Source organism: Acanthochromis polyacanthus, chromosome 11 (genome assembly GCF_021347895.1).
Source record: "Acanthochromis polyacanthus isolate Apoly-LR-REF ecotype Palm Island chromosome 11, KAUST_Apoly_ChrSc, whole genome shotgun sequence".
NCBI classification, from domain to species: Eukaryota; Metazoa; Chordata; class Actinopteri; family Pomacentridae; genus Acanthochromis; species Acanthochromis polyacanthus.
Window position 1 is genome coordinate 19,995,074 of NC_067123.1, and position 16,136 is coordinate 20,011,209.

At 39.7% G+C, this 16,136-nt stretch overlaps 1 protein-coding gene across 2 annotated transcripts in view; it reads left to right on the forward strand.

The window, feature by feature from the left end:
• The window catches only part of khdrbs3 (KH domain containing, RNA binding, signal transduction associated 3), a 130,625-nt gene that overhangs the window by 48,284 nt on the left and 66,205 nt on the right, over positions 1-16,136 (forward strand). For both annotated transcript variants that reach the window (XR_007945016.1, XM_051955223.1), the window contains exons 2-3: positions 1,134-1,252; positions 13,297-13,413. Coding sequence is in view for 1 of the 2 variants with exons in the window: in XM_051955223.1 (XP_051811183.1) it covers positions 1,134-1,252; positions 13,297-13,413 (236 nt within the window). In the remaining variant the exon portion in view is untranslated. The remainder of the gene's footprint in view (positions 1-1,133; positions 1,253-13,296; positions 13,414-16,136) is intronic.

The following is a 16,136-nucleotide window of genomic DNA, read 5'->3' on the forward strand; positions in this document are numbered from 1 at the left end:
GACTGAACAAATCTGCTGCTCGGGAGAAGATCAAAAATCAGTGACAGCCACTGCTGCTAGGTTTTCAAGCTGGCATGGCATTATTTTGTCCCTCTACCAGACCCACGGACGTTATACTGCTGTCAGTGGTGGTGTTGTACTTTAGATGTAGAGTAAACTGACTTTTATGTGGAGCCTAATATTGGCAGGGTGTCATAGTCCAGCCATGGTCCCTTGCTGTCCTCTTCTTTCCTCTCTTCTCCTCTCTCTCCCTCCTTTTCTCCTAACTTCTTGCTTCCTTGTCTCCCCTTCCCCCCCCTTCTGCCATCTCTCCCTTGCTCTCTCTCCTGTCCCCTGCTCTGTCTCTTGGCTCCGCCCCCCTCTGTGCTGCACCTCTGGCTGTGCTGCTCATCATATCAGAGCATTTGCTCCAGCTGCAGAGGGACCGCAGCTGAAGCTGATCAGCAATCAGTGGCAAGTAAAGCCTGGTTCATTATTGCTTCTGACTCCCTTTCCGCCACCCTGCCTTAGTTCTGGTCTGTTGCCACCCTCGCTTGGACACTTCTTGTAAGTCAAATCGTTTTGTGTTTCTTTATCTTTTTTTTAAATAAAATCCTTGTTTCGAACACCAGTCTGCCTCCTGTGGTGCCTGCATTTTGGGTTCAACCTCCCCCATTATCTGACACAGGGTTCCTCTCAGTGTAAATAAAAAAAGCCAAACATTGGCTGGTTTCAGCTTATTAACTGTGAGGATGCTGTTTGAATATGTCACTTTGAAAAATGTAAGCGTCCTTTTGAATTTTTCCTCTCAATTTAGGCGGAGGTACGTTAATCATCTGATTTCTAAAGTTGAAGGAGTAGTTAAACATTTTGAAAAAAAAAAAAATCAACCCCAGTGAGATGAAAGATCGATAGAGTTCTTAAATATTGGGGTGCAACTAACAACTACCTCTGATGCCAGGCAATCTTGTCCATGAAACACAGACATCTCAAGTGCTCATCACAACCTCTGAAAGTCAGAGTTCATATCCAGACATCCTGCTTTGTACCCATGAGTGACAAAAGAAAAAACACTGTCAAACACTGTTTGACTCAACACAGTATCACAGGAGAATCAAACTTTGACTCATTACTTTTTTCTCCCTTCTTTCTAGAAATTGAAAAAATTCAGAAAGATGAGGGGAAGGAAGAGGAGAAGTTCATCGACGTCGTCATCAACAAGAACATGAAACTGGGCCAGAAAGTTTTAATACCAGTCAAGCAGTTTCCTAAAGTAAGTGTTATAGTACCACCACCAGAGACTTCTCGAGGAATGTGATGTGCGCAGATAGAGAATTTTAGATTGTGTTATTTATAGATAATGAAGTCAACTACAGTGGCGCTGGTTTTTGATTTAAATTCCTTGCAACAGCCACTTGACACTTTTTGTTGATGCTTTATGTTATTAGATGTAGCATATCTGGAAGATGGTGTTCAAGCAGAGAGTTGTCTGACAGAATTGGGGTAGAACTATGTTAAGGATGTTGCTTAGTGTCTGAAGAATTGTTTAAGCTTTTGAAATGTTACAGATGTAGTTCTCACTCCTCCTCTCTCATACACACACACACACCTCTCCATTGCACTGACCTTGGCCAATGACTCTTTGATGTCTCGGTATATTAATTTGTCAATGAATATTTATGAATATATGATTTAAAGGAATTATCTCGCAGTGGGTTTCATTTTCTGGAGTGTGCAGTGGGTTTCTTATGATACATGGTGGATTCTAGGTCGGGTTTCAAGCTCTGAAAGTCTTTCTTTCATGAGAATTAACAGCTTCTACAGTGAATATGTCGGCAATGCAGCCCATATGTCACATATATACTCCAAGACAGTGAGCTTCACAATGACCTCCATGTGAAGCTGTTTTGAGCGATAACACTGTTGCCACATTTGAAAGCACTTCAGCCTCACCTGCCACGAGGAGGCTTCAATGGCAGCGAAGTTTATTGGAGCCACAAGCTCGATGCACGACAGGGATTTCCCACTGGGAGCACGAAGAGGAGGCTAGTGTAAAAGTGAGCGGGCCACTCCTGGGCTGGGGACATCACTCAAGTTTTCACCTCAGTCCTCCAGAGGGGAGGACAGCAGTAACAGGACAAGTGGAAGGAAACACTGCACAGGAGTCAAACACAGAACCGGTATTAGTTTCCCAAAGAAGATACTTTGCCGTTCAGCTTCACACAAATTTTAATGGCATGCACAGTAAAATAGCGGCAATTTCACTTTGACGCCTCTGGTGTCAAAATCTGTTATTTAGAAGGTTTTATTTAAATTCAAACCTGTCACTTAATTTAACAGTTAGTGGTAGATCTACAGTAGAATCGTCACATCTGCGGCAAACACATCCTTTATGAGCTTTCTTTAATTGAAAGGATTTGTCACATAAAAATGAAGGCTATATGGGTTCAAAAAGGAAGCTGCAGCTTTCAAAATTGTAAAATTAGACAGTTTTACACATACCGTGGTTTTAACATCCTAGATTTGCTTTACGCCTAATTTGAAATGTAGATAAATTTCACCTTCTCTACATCCCCCGAACACGCTCAACAAACACTGATTTGTGCCAGGTCAAACAAGAAGCATCGACGGGCAAGTTTTATGAAGGAGCACATAGCACCGCTTTGAGTGAGCTTACTCATCAGCAGGCTAACCTACTTGCAATAAAAAATGTACCTGCTATCCACCAAATTAAAACCTGCTGTTTGTTTTGTGCATGGACTCATCAGTCACCAGAAGCCTGTATTACAAAGGTGATCACAGTGGCTTAAGGTTAAACTCTGCTTTTGCAGAACTACAATGGTGGTTTACTTCTTACAGGAATACATCACAATGGCAACTAATGCTGCACACATGACCTGGTTATGTCCCAGATAACAAATCAATGTGTATAAAATAGTGTCTACAAGACAATTGTTTTAGAAGATGTCATCCCCATTCCTAGAAGATCTTGTAGAGCTCAGTGTGTGCAAATTTTAGATCACTGTTAAGACCAGTAATTGATAGGCCTTTCCCATAACATTCAGTATGCATTTGTGCAGAATTATGATCCAAAAACAGAAACAAACACTAAAACTTGGACATCAACCTTAGAAGATTTGCAGTAAGGTTTTTTCTTGCTTGCAATTACTTATACTTAAATTATTAGTATGTAATTCTAACTGAGCTATATCTGAATATGAAACCATATTGAAGCAACTTGTACACAATTATAATTCTGGTTAGATCGTACCATATATGGGGCAGGGATATTGATAAGCTTATTTGCCAACATTCACACAGTCTGTGATTTCTTTTTTTTAAATTTATTTTATTGTCAGTTTTTTTTCCTGGTTTTGGCTGCAGCAGCTGTGATGCTTTTGTCCTGTAGGCTTTTCAAATTCCTCATATTGGTTTAGGATCATTCTTCTTTTTGTGAGCAATATGTGGCTGTAAAGAGTTTGGTCGTCTGTCAATTCTGCCCCTTTCATGATAAGACATTAATAGCTTGATTTAGAAAGCCTGGGTTGATTTACTGAGCTGATAACCAGCTTCATGTGTATGCTTTGCGCAGTTCTAGTTGTAGGTTCATTGAATAAAGACACCCTGGGTTTGTTAAACTTGCTTTCTACTACAGGACCTTGGCATTGACATGCCTTCTGTTCTAGAGCTTAAATTAGTGCTGCAAAACAATCTTGGTAAATGCTGACTGAGTTTGTGCTACACATGTATGTAGTGTTATCAGAGACTGATCTGAGTCTCCGAGGTTTACAGCTAAACACATTTGCTTTGACAGCTTTGATAAGTCGAGCCACTAATATCCTGTTTAGAGCTTCAACAAGCCACTGAAGGAAGACAAATTCAATTTGTTCTATCTGACAGGTAGCAATGGCAAGAGTGATCGGTCTGACTGGAATGGGTTTTCTCCTGAGCTGTGAGCATCACCTTTTGGCTTCTGGCATTGAAGTGGCACAACCATTTTCCAAATAGCCATTTAGGAACATGTACGGAGAGGTTAAATCCATCCTCAGCCAACATAGCTTTTTATCAAAATGAAGCGTGCAAGGACACCACGCAGCATGTTCCAGATCGCTGACTCTATGTGATAAAGTAGAGCTGTTCTTCAGCAATGATTTTTAATACTCAATACTGATACAGTTTTACTTTGTAGGAGATTGGCAAAAGTAATATCATAGTGCTGCATGGTGTTGTATAATGGACATTTAAATACTGTAGAGAAACAATGTTTCATGTCTCACAGATGCTTTCCCAACAGCTTTATAAAAGAAGTCATGATTAAATTAAGTCCTTTTCTACAGAAATAGAGATTTTAAATCATGATTTAACCAGCATGACACATAATGTCACACCTACTCAGGAACTAAAAATATCGCAGTTTTTGAACACTGGTGCACTATCAGTGCTCATCTGTACATTTCCAGGATCTGTGGGCCCTCTCTAAGAGAGCATCTTTTGGCAGAAAGCACCACAGGCCATTAGCGAGGCGTAAGGAGTCCCACTGGTTTATTTCCAGTTCAGTCTGTGGCTTTTCTGTGTGCTGGGAGCAGTGATTTATCCTTCTGTTGTCGTTCCTCTCCTGCTGTCCTCAGCGCAATCACTCTGTGCTGGCTCTCTGTGAGCACACCTTTCGCCAGACTCACAGTAATACATTCAGCAAATGATGAAAAGATCTGATGTGTCCCCCTTTCCTTCAGCTACCCCACCCCCTTCAAGTTTAGTATGATTAGTCATATGTCCTTTCTCTATCCATGTCTGATGTCTTTCTAATCATCCACGCAATGTTTTTTTTTTGTTTTGTTTCAGCTGACAACAGGCAACAATTCAAATTCTGTCAATCTTTTTTTGTTCTGCATTTCATTTGCATCTATTTATTTTTCATGCAACTAACACCACAACAGAGCAGCAGGTGACAACCTGTGATTAAACACATCAGCTTTTATTCTGGTGATTACAGACGGCAGCAGCACAATCCTCTCAAACAGTTTAATGACATGAACCAGTACAGAAGCTCAGGCAGGTTTTTGTAAGTCACATAATCCCTCGTGATAACTAAAGCATTAGCCAAACCCCAAAGCATCAATCACCGTAGAAGTCAGACAGATTCTGATATCTGATAAACAGCAGGGATTACTCATATTTGTTCAGCGGGACTCATATTTGGAGGATTGTCCATATGAGATGTGTGCCAGTGTACTGACTGGCTGGTGATGTGTTTAAATGTCTGGATTAAGACTTCTCTTTGACATTTACTGGCATTAAACAAATACTAAGCAAATCTGCATGATCTCTTTTTAAATAGGAACGTAGCGTCACACGAATAGCATGTCTCGTCACTGCATTGTCCATAACACATGTAACGTCGATGTAATTATACCCATGGTTGAATTAACCTGCGACAGTGTCTGGAGGCTGAACTCTTAAACTTCTCTTTCTTCCCTTATACTGTGGGCTCACATGATTAGATGAATTAAATTAGGAATATAGACCACTGAAGCAGTCAGCTGCGAGTTAGTCAATCTTCAACCTTGTATTCTGTATATGCCTTTGATTTGCAACAGTTAAAGTTTGAGAGAAGCATAAAGCTACTGAAAGTTTTAATTAGTTTTTATTTTTATTAATACAATTGTCAAACATTTTTGATGAGCAAAGTCTCATACCCTTGACCAGGCGTAAACTAACCGTGACGTCACCCGTTAGTTTCAACGCCGAGAAAATGAAGCCCGGATTTTGCTACTTCCTGGTCGCCGTTTTGGATTTTTTGGAGCCAGTGACGTAAAAAGCGTCATCAAACAGGCTGGACCGGAGAGCAACTAGGGGCAGGATTGGCTGAGGACTCTCTTATCCCGCCCACATTTTACCGCAGAGGCTTCTGTTGCTGTCTATCAAGTATAGCCACGCCCCCTGGCTCCGCCAACTTTAATGATTTATTTAAAGTTCAGTATTGATTTATTTTAAGATCAGCCACCTGATCTCTCATTTTGACCATGAAAACTAATGGGAGAAAAATCCTGAGCTGTAGAAAATCAGTCTATCAAATTTTATTTTTTCCAAAAATGAATTGGGGTCTATGGAGCAAAAGCTTTTTGGAGCCAACCCTAGCGAACGGCGTGATATTGCAAGTTTTTGACACTTCCGGGTTGGCTTCAATTCTGGAGCCAGATGCTATGTCCACTATATATACAGTCTATGTCCTTGACATCTTTTGCAGTACTATCGCTTTAAATTGTAACTGAAGCATCTTCTAACCTTATTGTTTTGGGAGCATGCTGCACAAAGTGAAACTCTTCTGGGGCCAAATGATTTAAGGGAAATATGGAATTGCAATGTGTCTGACAGACATTATGATTTGCAATATAAGTCGAATGTCTGTTCAGTATTTACTGTGTAATAGATTTAAATGTGATGTAGGATTATACCATCAATAAGTGTGACTTTCAAACAAGGAAGAAGGCAATAATGTTCCACACTGCTGAGTTAAAAATTTAAATCCTGGACCAGATATGCTGCATAACACACATCTAAAATTTCAGCCTTTGCAAATTGTCTAATTTGATTACTTGAAATTGTAATTTTGTTTAGAACCCAAGTGGTAAATCATAAGATGTTTTTATTTTTAGTAGTGAACAAAAACCACAAAATAACTTGGTAGCTGCACTAGATAAAGTGTTTTTGTTGCCAAAAACTAACCACAGTTGGGTGTCAACACCGAGCTTCGGTATAAAAAAAAATCTGGCTCTATGTCTTTCGTCCACCTTGACCTCCCTACAACCTGTATAGAGAAACTAGGGCTTTTACTTTCTCATAAAGTCAAATTCAAACTAATCGGAGGATCAGTGAGGTAATAAGTAGGCAGCAGTGATGTAGATTTGCCTATGAAATCATGGGTTAGTCCACGGGTCAGGAAGATCCGGTGTGTTCAGGTAAGCTTAGTAGAACATAACTCAGACCCTTTATATTTTCATCATGTCCCCATGTATGATTAAACTAAAGCTATTCTATTCTAACATATCAATAGACAGGTTAACAAAACAGCATTTGAACTAAGTTCTAAAAATCTTACAGAAGCATTGTGTGCAATAGGCTGTCATTATCACTCCAGTTTCAGGGCTCCAGACTGAACATTTAGTCGCATTTTGGGACTATTTTCATAGACGGAGCTAAATTTTCTAACTGGGAACACCAGTGAGGCTGAAACTATAATCTTAAATCATGTAAAACACCAGGAGGGAGTGAGAATTAGGATGGGTGTATGTGTGAGATAGTGGTTAGAATATGTCCTGCCTGTAGTCTAAAGGAAGAAACAAGAGAAAACCCTACCTGGATGTACTGCTGCATAAAATCTCAAGGTGTGTTCATTTATTACACTAATACGCAGTTAAGAAAAATGTAGCAGTGAGGGAATTAAGACAGCTAAAAACAAATGGTAGAATTAGAAATTTCCCGACAATAGTTGAGGCATTCAGCGCAGGGGTTGGGCTTGGGTTAAGTTTGGTTCAGGTAATTGATTGACACATACTTTTAGTGGGTTGGGTGACACATATTGGTCAGATTGGTGCAGGTATTTAATAAACGCTGGTCTGTACATCACTAATATGCATTTTTTTTCCATTAGTGGTGCCTCAACTGCTCCACTTTGTTGTGCTTGTAAAATGTAAATCTTAAACATGTTGTCACATTTGGAACATTTACTTTTAAACTACCAGTCCCCAAAAATATTGCCAATGACTGTAAGTGTTGCTGCCATCATCTTGTACTAACCAGCTTAAGGTTTTTATAAAGAGAACTAGTTGATATTTGCGGTACATATGAAAATGCTCTCAATCAAAACAGCAATTATTCAGTTTTTTTGTTTGTACTTGTAGGTGCCCTTTAGCTAACAAAAGTGTTTTTAGTATTATGCATTTATAGATTTGATCTTTAATAGCCATGTTCTTTCTCAAGTTTGACCAATTAGTTTTGTAAAATGAATTGTGGGGCATTTTAAGTCATTATCACAGACAGACGAAAAGGTAGCATGGTAACAGATATTTAATAAAAGCTGCTGGCTGGAAGACTCTACCCCTAAAATACCTGGGAGTCTTATGTCAGTTGAATGTGTACACTATTAACTAGATTATTTTTATGATCCTATACTCGTACAAACAGCAAAAAAGGAATGTGACAGCTGAGACCAGTAAATAGAGTACAACTCCCTCAAAAGCAACATTGTTTAAGAATTAATAGAAAAATGTGTTTTTCTTCAGATTGTGTTTTGTGCTGCTAATTCAGTTTTATTGTAAAACAGATCTTGAAAATTGCAGTGCAGAAATTACATTTCCCACACTATTCATAAAATCTGGTGAAAATTAAATTCTGTAATTAGTTCCGTATGCTTCAGAGGAAGACTTTCTTTAAGGTGTTTTGGTGGACTGATTGGTTAACACAAAGTAATGAGGCAAGCCCATTGTGACATTTTTTCTCATTCAATAGATACTGTCTCTATTTTAAACTGTCCTCCACTGAAAAGCCGGTATCTAAAATGAAGAAGGGCATTTGTCCTCTCAGCTCACCAGAAAGCCAGTCTCTCTCTAATTGTGTCCCTGATTTCACAGAACCCAGTCGCTCTGCAAACTCAGTAAATTTATGTCTGCATTAATTCCTCTTTCACAGTCTGTCTGGTTATTTCTCTTCCAGTAAATGTGCGCCTTTGTGCTGTCTGCCTGACACCCATGTATGCACAGTTGATATGACTTCTACACTGCAATACTGAAAGGAACACAGCAACGCTTTGTTCTTGATCAGAAAACAAGCTTTTCTGCTTGTTCAAGCGTTTTTACCCATCGGCGAGTACGCAGTTGGGAGTCGGAGGACTGAAATATCTACACAAGCATCCCGGACACCGTGTCCGATACACAACCCGTCAGAAGGATGGAATTGGTGCACAAAAGCTGTAGGAACGTGGAAGGATGTCGGCTGTGTGATCTGGCTCTGCAAATCATTGTTCAAGAGATGGCACAGCTCACTGATCAAGGCTCTATCCAGGTGGAAATGATGGATGTGCAGGACATCGGTTAAACTCAGCACATTTAAAACATTTCCAGACACCCTCTGTTTGCCCCGGCGGTGCTGTCTCCTTTGATAATCCTTTTCTACACTTGAATCTATTAGAGGGAGGACATATTTTGGTTGCGTAGATGATTTTAAATTGAATTTCCCTGACCCAACATTTCATGTCCTGCCCAATATATTTGGAATTAAGTAGTGTGCAGGTTACATTAGCAGTACTAAACTGTTGTTTCAGGTGATGCATGAAGCTAACAAAAGGAGCTAAGTTAGCATCAAAGTCCACACACCCTAATGTGAAATTGGACATGTCTTTAATCCAAGGTCGTAACTTTTTAGGAGCCTACTTGTTTCCAAGGTTGGAAATTAGCACAATGGGGCACTGTATTTACTTGGAGGCAAGTGCTGATCCAGTCACAGGACTTGGTGTAATTATAAAAGCTGAAGAAGCATACAGAAGCTGAGAACTGCTGGAGTTCAGCCTGGCTAGGATAAAAACCCAACAGTCGGTTACTGCATTAGAGCGAATCACTAAAGCTCGCCTCTCAAATCCCTCACCCAGGAATTGGCAGGAGCTTCCTAATAAGCACTTGCTTTCTGAACAAAAGGCAGGAGAGATATAGGTGAGGTGTACAACAAAACTGGCTGCTTTTTTTTTTAACCTCCTGCTCACTAATTGATGACCTAGATAGTGGAGGGAGACAGCTGTATAACTCAGTGTAAAAGGAAAACATAGAGAGGCAGAGGAAAGCATCGCTCCCCCTTTCTCTCTCTGACCATCTACTGCTGCTGGTGGAGTTGTGTTTAGTCCATGTTTGGGTTGTATGACTTTGAGTGTCTGCGTACATGTCTCGCTGTAGAATGGATAGCATTTGTGTTTTTATGGCTATAGAGCAGCCGGGGAAGCCTTTGATAGACGGCGACACGCCAGTGTTGGTCAAGTTCAAACAAGCTCATTACGATAATGATGCACACTGAAAACTTGCATGCAGATATTCCATCATATTTGGGGTTATATATCATCTGATATCAGAACATAAAGCTATGGGCTATCATGACCTAATTTACTGTTGAATTGTGAGAAATCATTTCAGATTTTTGCGCTGATTAATTACAGTCTGAACAGTAATATTTGACCACTTCCCTGTGGAGAGGGGCTATCGGCTGATTCCTTGGTTCAAATCTCTTGTTTCATTGCCGCCCGTACAAACGTCGTTTGCCGGAAGGTATTGTTTTGAGCTGCGAGGTCTTGCTTGCTTGTTCCGTTGTTTGTCTGTAACAATTTGGTTTCCGCGCGATAACTCCATAAAATATTGACGTAGCCTCACCATATTTGGTACACAGGTATATCATAATAAGACACAGGTCAAGTTCGAATTTGGTGACCGTGACCTCATTTTCAAGGTCACAGGGGTCATCTGTGTCGCCGGGCGGTCCAAGTTTGGTAAAACTTCTAGTTTCATAGTTTTGGTTTTTTTTTAGTTGATTTTTCTCATTTAATGGGAAACTCCCATAATTTTACCCATTGAAGTCATTCTTCTAGTCATGAGAAAGTGCTACTCCTTAGCCAGGGAAAATTAATCTTCTTCCGACTATGAATTTTGAACATGTTTGGGAAAATAGTTCAAATAACATAACTTCAGTAAATGTGGCATTGTGAAAAGTATAGGAGCAGGACATATGGACTGGAAGTCAGGAAATGTTTTTCCTTCAGGAGTCGAGCGAAGTTAGAGGGCTACTCATAGAACTGGAACTGCTGGTCTGACGACACAGAAAATGTTTACGCCGATTTCGTAGCATTTGAATATTTTGCACTAGTGTCACTGAAAAGTGTGGACATGTACTATAGGTGGATCCTCATGTGTACCCTATCCTATGTGATTTAAAATGTCATTATCTTAAAAGCTTCACCTGCAGTGAAAAAAGCACAACTTGAACTGTTAAATTAGTTGAGGATTACAGAAAACATGTAATAAGAATTACTGGCCAAAATAAATAATATTTGGCCTAGAGAGAAAAAGAAATTAACGAGACACTGTGCCACCCAAGTGTGAGTAATGGTCTCAGTCTGGCTGCCCCTATTAAAACTGTCTGACTGCGCTACTGGTGTCTCTGCGTGTTAATCATTTGGGATTCACAGAGCCCTTAGAGTCCTGAAAGATGATGATGAAAGATGATTTTTCACTAGTATGTAGAAGATCGCAACGTGTATCCACAAATTATCTTGTCTAAATGAGATGGATCTAATATCTTGTGTGCACAAGTTATTATCTCGTATGATAAGATAATGTATTGTGGGCGAAAAATATAGATATTATGCAAAGACCAGGACTTCTGGTGCTTTGTGTGACTCTGACAGTTTATTTTAAATAACAATGAGTCAATTAACATTGCTATCATTTCCACAACGTAATTTGATAATATTAACTTATTGCACATACCTTAGTGTATCCTGTATATTGGGGATGTAGCCATGAGCTCCCTCTCTCACATTGTTTTTGTCTTAAATCTCTTGTGTTTTTGTGAGTTGTTACCAGGTATTTTTTTTACCCCACAATCCTGTAATTTCCAGTCTTTCGAGCCATTTCATTTGCAATTCCCTGTGTGCAAATGTGCCATCAAACAGTTCCTTTGCTACTATTTTAAGGAAGCATTGAAGCCTCACCCTCCACTCAATACGATTGTGAGTGGTTTAAAGAAATACAAACAAGCTAGAGTTTTTTTTTCTTTTTACCAATAGAGAACATCCTGTAACACAGAATGGATTGGCTAATGAGAAACTGACCCTACTTCTGCTTTATTTTGATATCCCAGTACCATTTCCTAATGAGTTTATGGTCTGAATGATTAATTTCAAGAGTTTTTGAAAAGAGTATGATGTTCATTTCATCAGTTGTGGTCATGCATTTCAGGACTGGCTCCTTGTGACTGAATGGTCACTGTCAGTAGAATTTGCTGGGCAGAAAGCCTGTGCAGTACACAGTATGCAAAGACTATACTCTATGTACTTATTGCAAAGCAAAGAAGCCATTGTTGCTTTGGTGTTGATGTCCTAAACTCATTCACATCATTTGAATTGTGATGCTTTGTGTTTTTAAGCATGCATTTGTATTTACAATGCACTGATATTTAAAATACAGCAATGGTGCTTTGATTGTGCTGCAATTTCTTTAGTATTTTTGCTCCACCAAGGAACACCGGAGTTATTTGATGTTCGGCGTATGTTTGTCTGTCTGTTAGCAACATTACTCAAAACGGACTGACAGATTTGGATGAAATTTTCAGGAAAGGTCAGAAATGAAACAAGGACCAAGTAATTAGATTTTGACAGTGATGCAGCTTAGTCTGGATCCACAGATTTTTTTTTTTTTTTTTAGATTTGTTTCATTGTGAGATAGCATGCCATCACTGTAACTATAACAGATGAACGTTACATCAGCTGTCTGCTGACGATCATATGATTGTGATCCTGCTATAAATTGACCACTGTGGACTTACTTGGACTTATCCATTGGGAAAGATACAAATAACAATTGATTAAATTGTGAGGGTGTTTCCGAGTCTCATCGATTCGCTCGCTACATATTTAGGTCACGTGATTCGGTATCTGTACATAACGTACACATGCATAACGCACGCCTGTGCTCAGCGCAAGGTCATTTTGTTTGTGGGTACATCTATGTTAAATGGACACATTCTATGGCTAGTTACTGATGATTTCTGATCATCAATAACTAATAAACGAATGCTGCATTTCTGACAATGCCATGTGCAGCCTTCGAGTACTGTGCTCTCTGGGTGCATTTCTTGTTTTTGATAATACAACCTCAATGATGTCAATGGTGGAAATCAGTTTCATCACAATTAGATATCTGTGATCACTGTGTTCTCCCCACTTCTGAAGCCAAATCTTGCCACACTACCTTGTGAATGTGGTGTAAAATTTATTTGAGTATTTTGGGACACAGACATCATCGAAACATCTTTGTGCAGTTTAAAACCACAATTCACGAAAAGGCGACACAGTGAACCGTGGATAAAACATCTCAGAAATGCTTCCTCGCTGATTTCATCCAGACTGAAAATAAAACCGGAAAAAAAAAAAAACTGCTGATAAGTTTTGGTTAACTTCAGTTGCCGTTTGAGCCAGGTGTGACTGACATAAGAAAAGTCTTTGCTCTTTATCTCAAACACACAGATTCTGACAGATCTGCGCTTTCTCACTGTCTGTTGCAGTTTAACTTTGTCGGCAAACTCCTCGGGCCACGCGGGAACTCGTTAAAGAGACTACAGGAGGACACTCTCACAAAGATGTCAATTCTTGGAAAAGGATCCATGAGAGACAAAGAAAAGGTAACCCTCTAGCCTGTTATTTCGTTTTTATTCCTGCTCTTCTTGCTCCTTTCACTCTTTTGCCCGCACATCGTTTTATCTTGCTCTGCTCCTGCTCCTCTTTAACGAGCGCTGAAGTTAAGGTGGATCTACCACTAGACTTAAGTGATGCCCACCATAACAGAAAAAGGACATAAATGTGAGAATTTCATTCTTTTTCCATAACAAGAAGTTCAGATTTTCTGACTAAATAATATGCTAGTTTGAGAAGGCATTGTGGTGCCCCCCCCAGAGAGGTTGTAAGCTTCCCAGCATACTTGATAAATATAATTGCCTCCATTCATAAAAATAATCAGAATATTTTTTAGTTTTTTTAAAAGCACTATTACACTAATATACTATAATTTTTTTACTTAGTTCAGTACTTAGTTTAGTACTTAGATCAGTTGCTTGATCTGTAAATGTCATAGAGTTGTGAATATTACCATTCAGGGTAAAGCCACACATGACAAATGTCTCATTTTACCCACAATATATTCATATTACTGTTATAGAGGACAAAAGAAACCAGAAAATATCCACATTTAAAGATCTGAAATCAAAGAATTTTAACTTTTTTTCTTCAAAAATATTCAAACCAATTAATCAGTTTCCAAAAATAATCAAATACTTGCAAACTAATTGATTATTTGATTAATCATTGCAACTCTACAACCTGTGCCCCTTTTATAGGTTTCCCAAATCCCCAAATATATGCAGTTTGTTGTCTTAGAAAACAAACATACTCAACAAATATACATATTTGAAGCGGTTTCCAATTATATTTCAGATCATCAGAAACAGAAAAAGAAAGCTTTAATTTACATGAAATCTTCATCAAAGCTGTTCCTTTTTCTTTTTCCCTTCATTACAACTTGGAGGAATGTGATCTAAAATTTGTATGTTTAGCAGTTCGTCTCAGGTCACCCCAGTATCTCCGACTGCATGTGATTGACAGCTTTCAGGTCGTGTAGGCTGCATTAGTTTTACAAAAACAGCTTCATCTTGAAAACAAAATTCAAAAGCTTATGGAAATGTGAACGATCTTGGGGATCACCAGACACGCCTGACATCTTCCAGAGGCTGCTCTCTCTCATAGTAAGCAAAATACAAACAGTCGAATCAAGTGCAGAATGTATACAAGACAACGCTCTGTCTAGATTTTTGTTTTGTTTTCATATAAATTCAGACTCGGGGAGTGGAGATTGCTCATTGTAATGATTCGAACAAAATTTCATAAGAAAAGGATGGGTTTTGTGAGGAGGATATAGCTTGAAATTTCAAACACAATCCACTTTAATGACTTCTGTCATCTGTGATCATGTCAGCACATAAAGAGAGGATATAAATGGCTCTAACAGCGGATCTTTAGCAGCAGAATTGATTGCACGCTGGACTGTTTAACTGGGAATAAATCGACTTCACTTGGCTCGTCTGTGTCTGTCCTCTCCCTGTGTTTGTCAGGGGTGATTTGTTGGTGGCGATGATTCTTGCTATAATGCGGCAGATTCTTTTTGATTACTGTGATCAATAGTCTTTGATGGTGGACTCCTCTCGAGTACCTGGAGAAAAGATCTGTCATGGCGATGTGCTGACCTCGGCAGCCCTTACCTGTCTGCACAAACCCACTACGGGATTTATGACTGACAGCTTTCTCTCCTGGATGCTCCGCGTAGTGCTGCTGCTTCTCTTTTTTGGGGGCTGGTTGAGGATACAACCTTGCTACAAAACTCATACTTAATGTTCATGTGGTTGCTGGCTTTCTGTTTTCAGCCTAATAGCATTTGTCATCGTAGCCTTCTGCATTTGAAGTTCCTCGTGTAGGTCAGGAAGCTCGACCACTGTGGCGCAAAAAGAAGGCCCAAAGGCTTTTCAAGACAAGTAGAAACAAAGCAGTTTTGTATGTACACAAGCGCCAAGTGAGGCACTGCTGCCTTTAAGGCCATGTTTCTGTTTAGGCTGATAAAAAACAAACTGTACTGTACTCCTTCCCTGCACCTGATTGACAACAAAGGAGATCATGTAACGTCTGAAAGAGAATGGAGAATGGTAATTGTAATCTTACCGCTAGGCTATAAAATGTTCAGTACATTCCCTTTTAAGCTCTTACATTTGGCAGAGACAGTGCAAGAGCTGGCATAATTGTGCAAATATTTGCCACTGCGGTGCCTTGATGTTGCGGTGACGACAATGTGAGCGTAGAGTGGTTGAAAGGCACCAAGCTGTCAGAGTCTCCCCGCCTGGTTATGGCACCTCGGTTGTCCTGCTGCTGTCAGAGCAGGATGATGTAAAGGCTTCCGTGTTCCGCGCCCCCTCCTCGTTAGCGCCATGATTAACTCATCCATTTTCCTCCCTGGGACCTGTACTCCCTCTATAATTTTCCTGATAGGCAAAACAATCACATTTCCTTTGTTTCACTTTTAGCAATTCCTGCATCGAGTTTAATTTGCAAGCTGCTGCTGTGGAGAAAAAACCCTCTCCATGCGTAAGAGCTTTCCTCCGCCACAACATGAATCTCGCCGTGCTTCTGTTGCTGTGGAGGTCATTTACCATTTGAAAATCTCGAGGATGATATAATTAAAATCATGTTAACAAGTATATAAATGATGGTAAATGCAAAGTCAGCCTTTTTGAAGGGAGTATCTCTTCATTTCTTGCCTTCCCTGGAGGAGGAGTGGGGTCGACTTGCGACAGTCTTGTGCAGT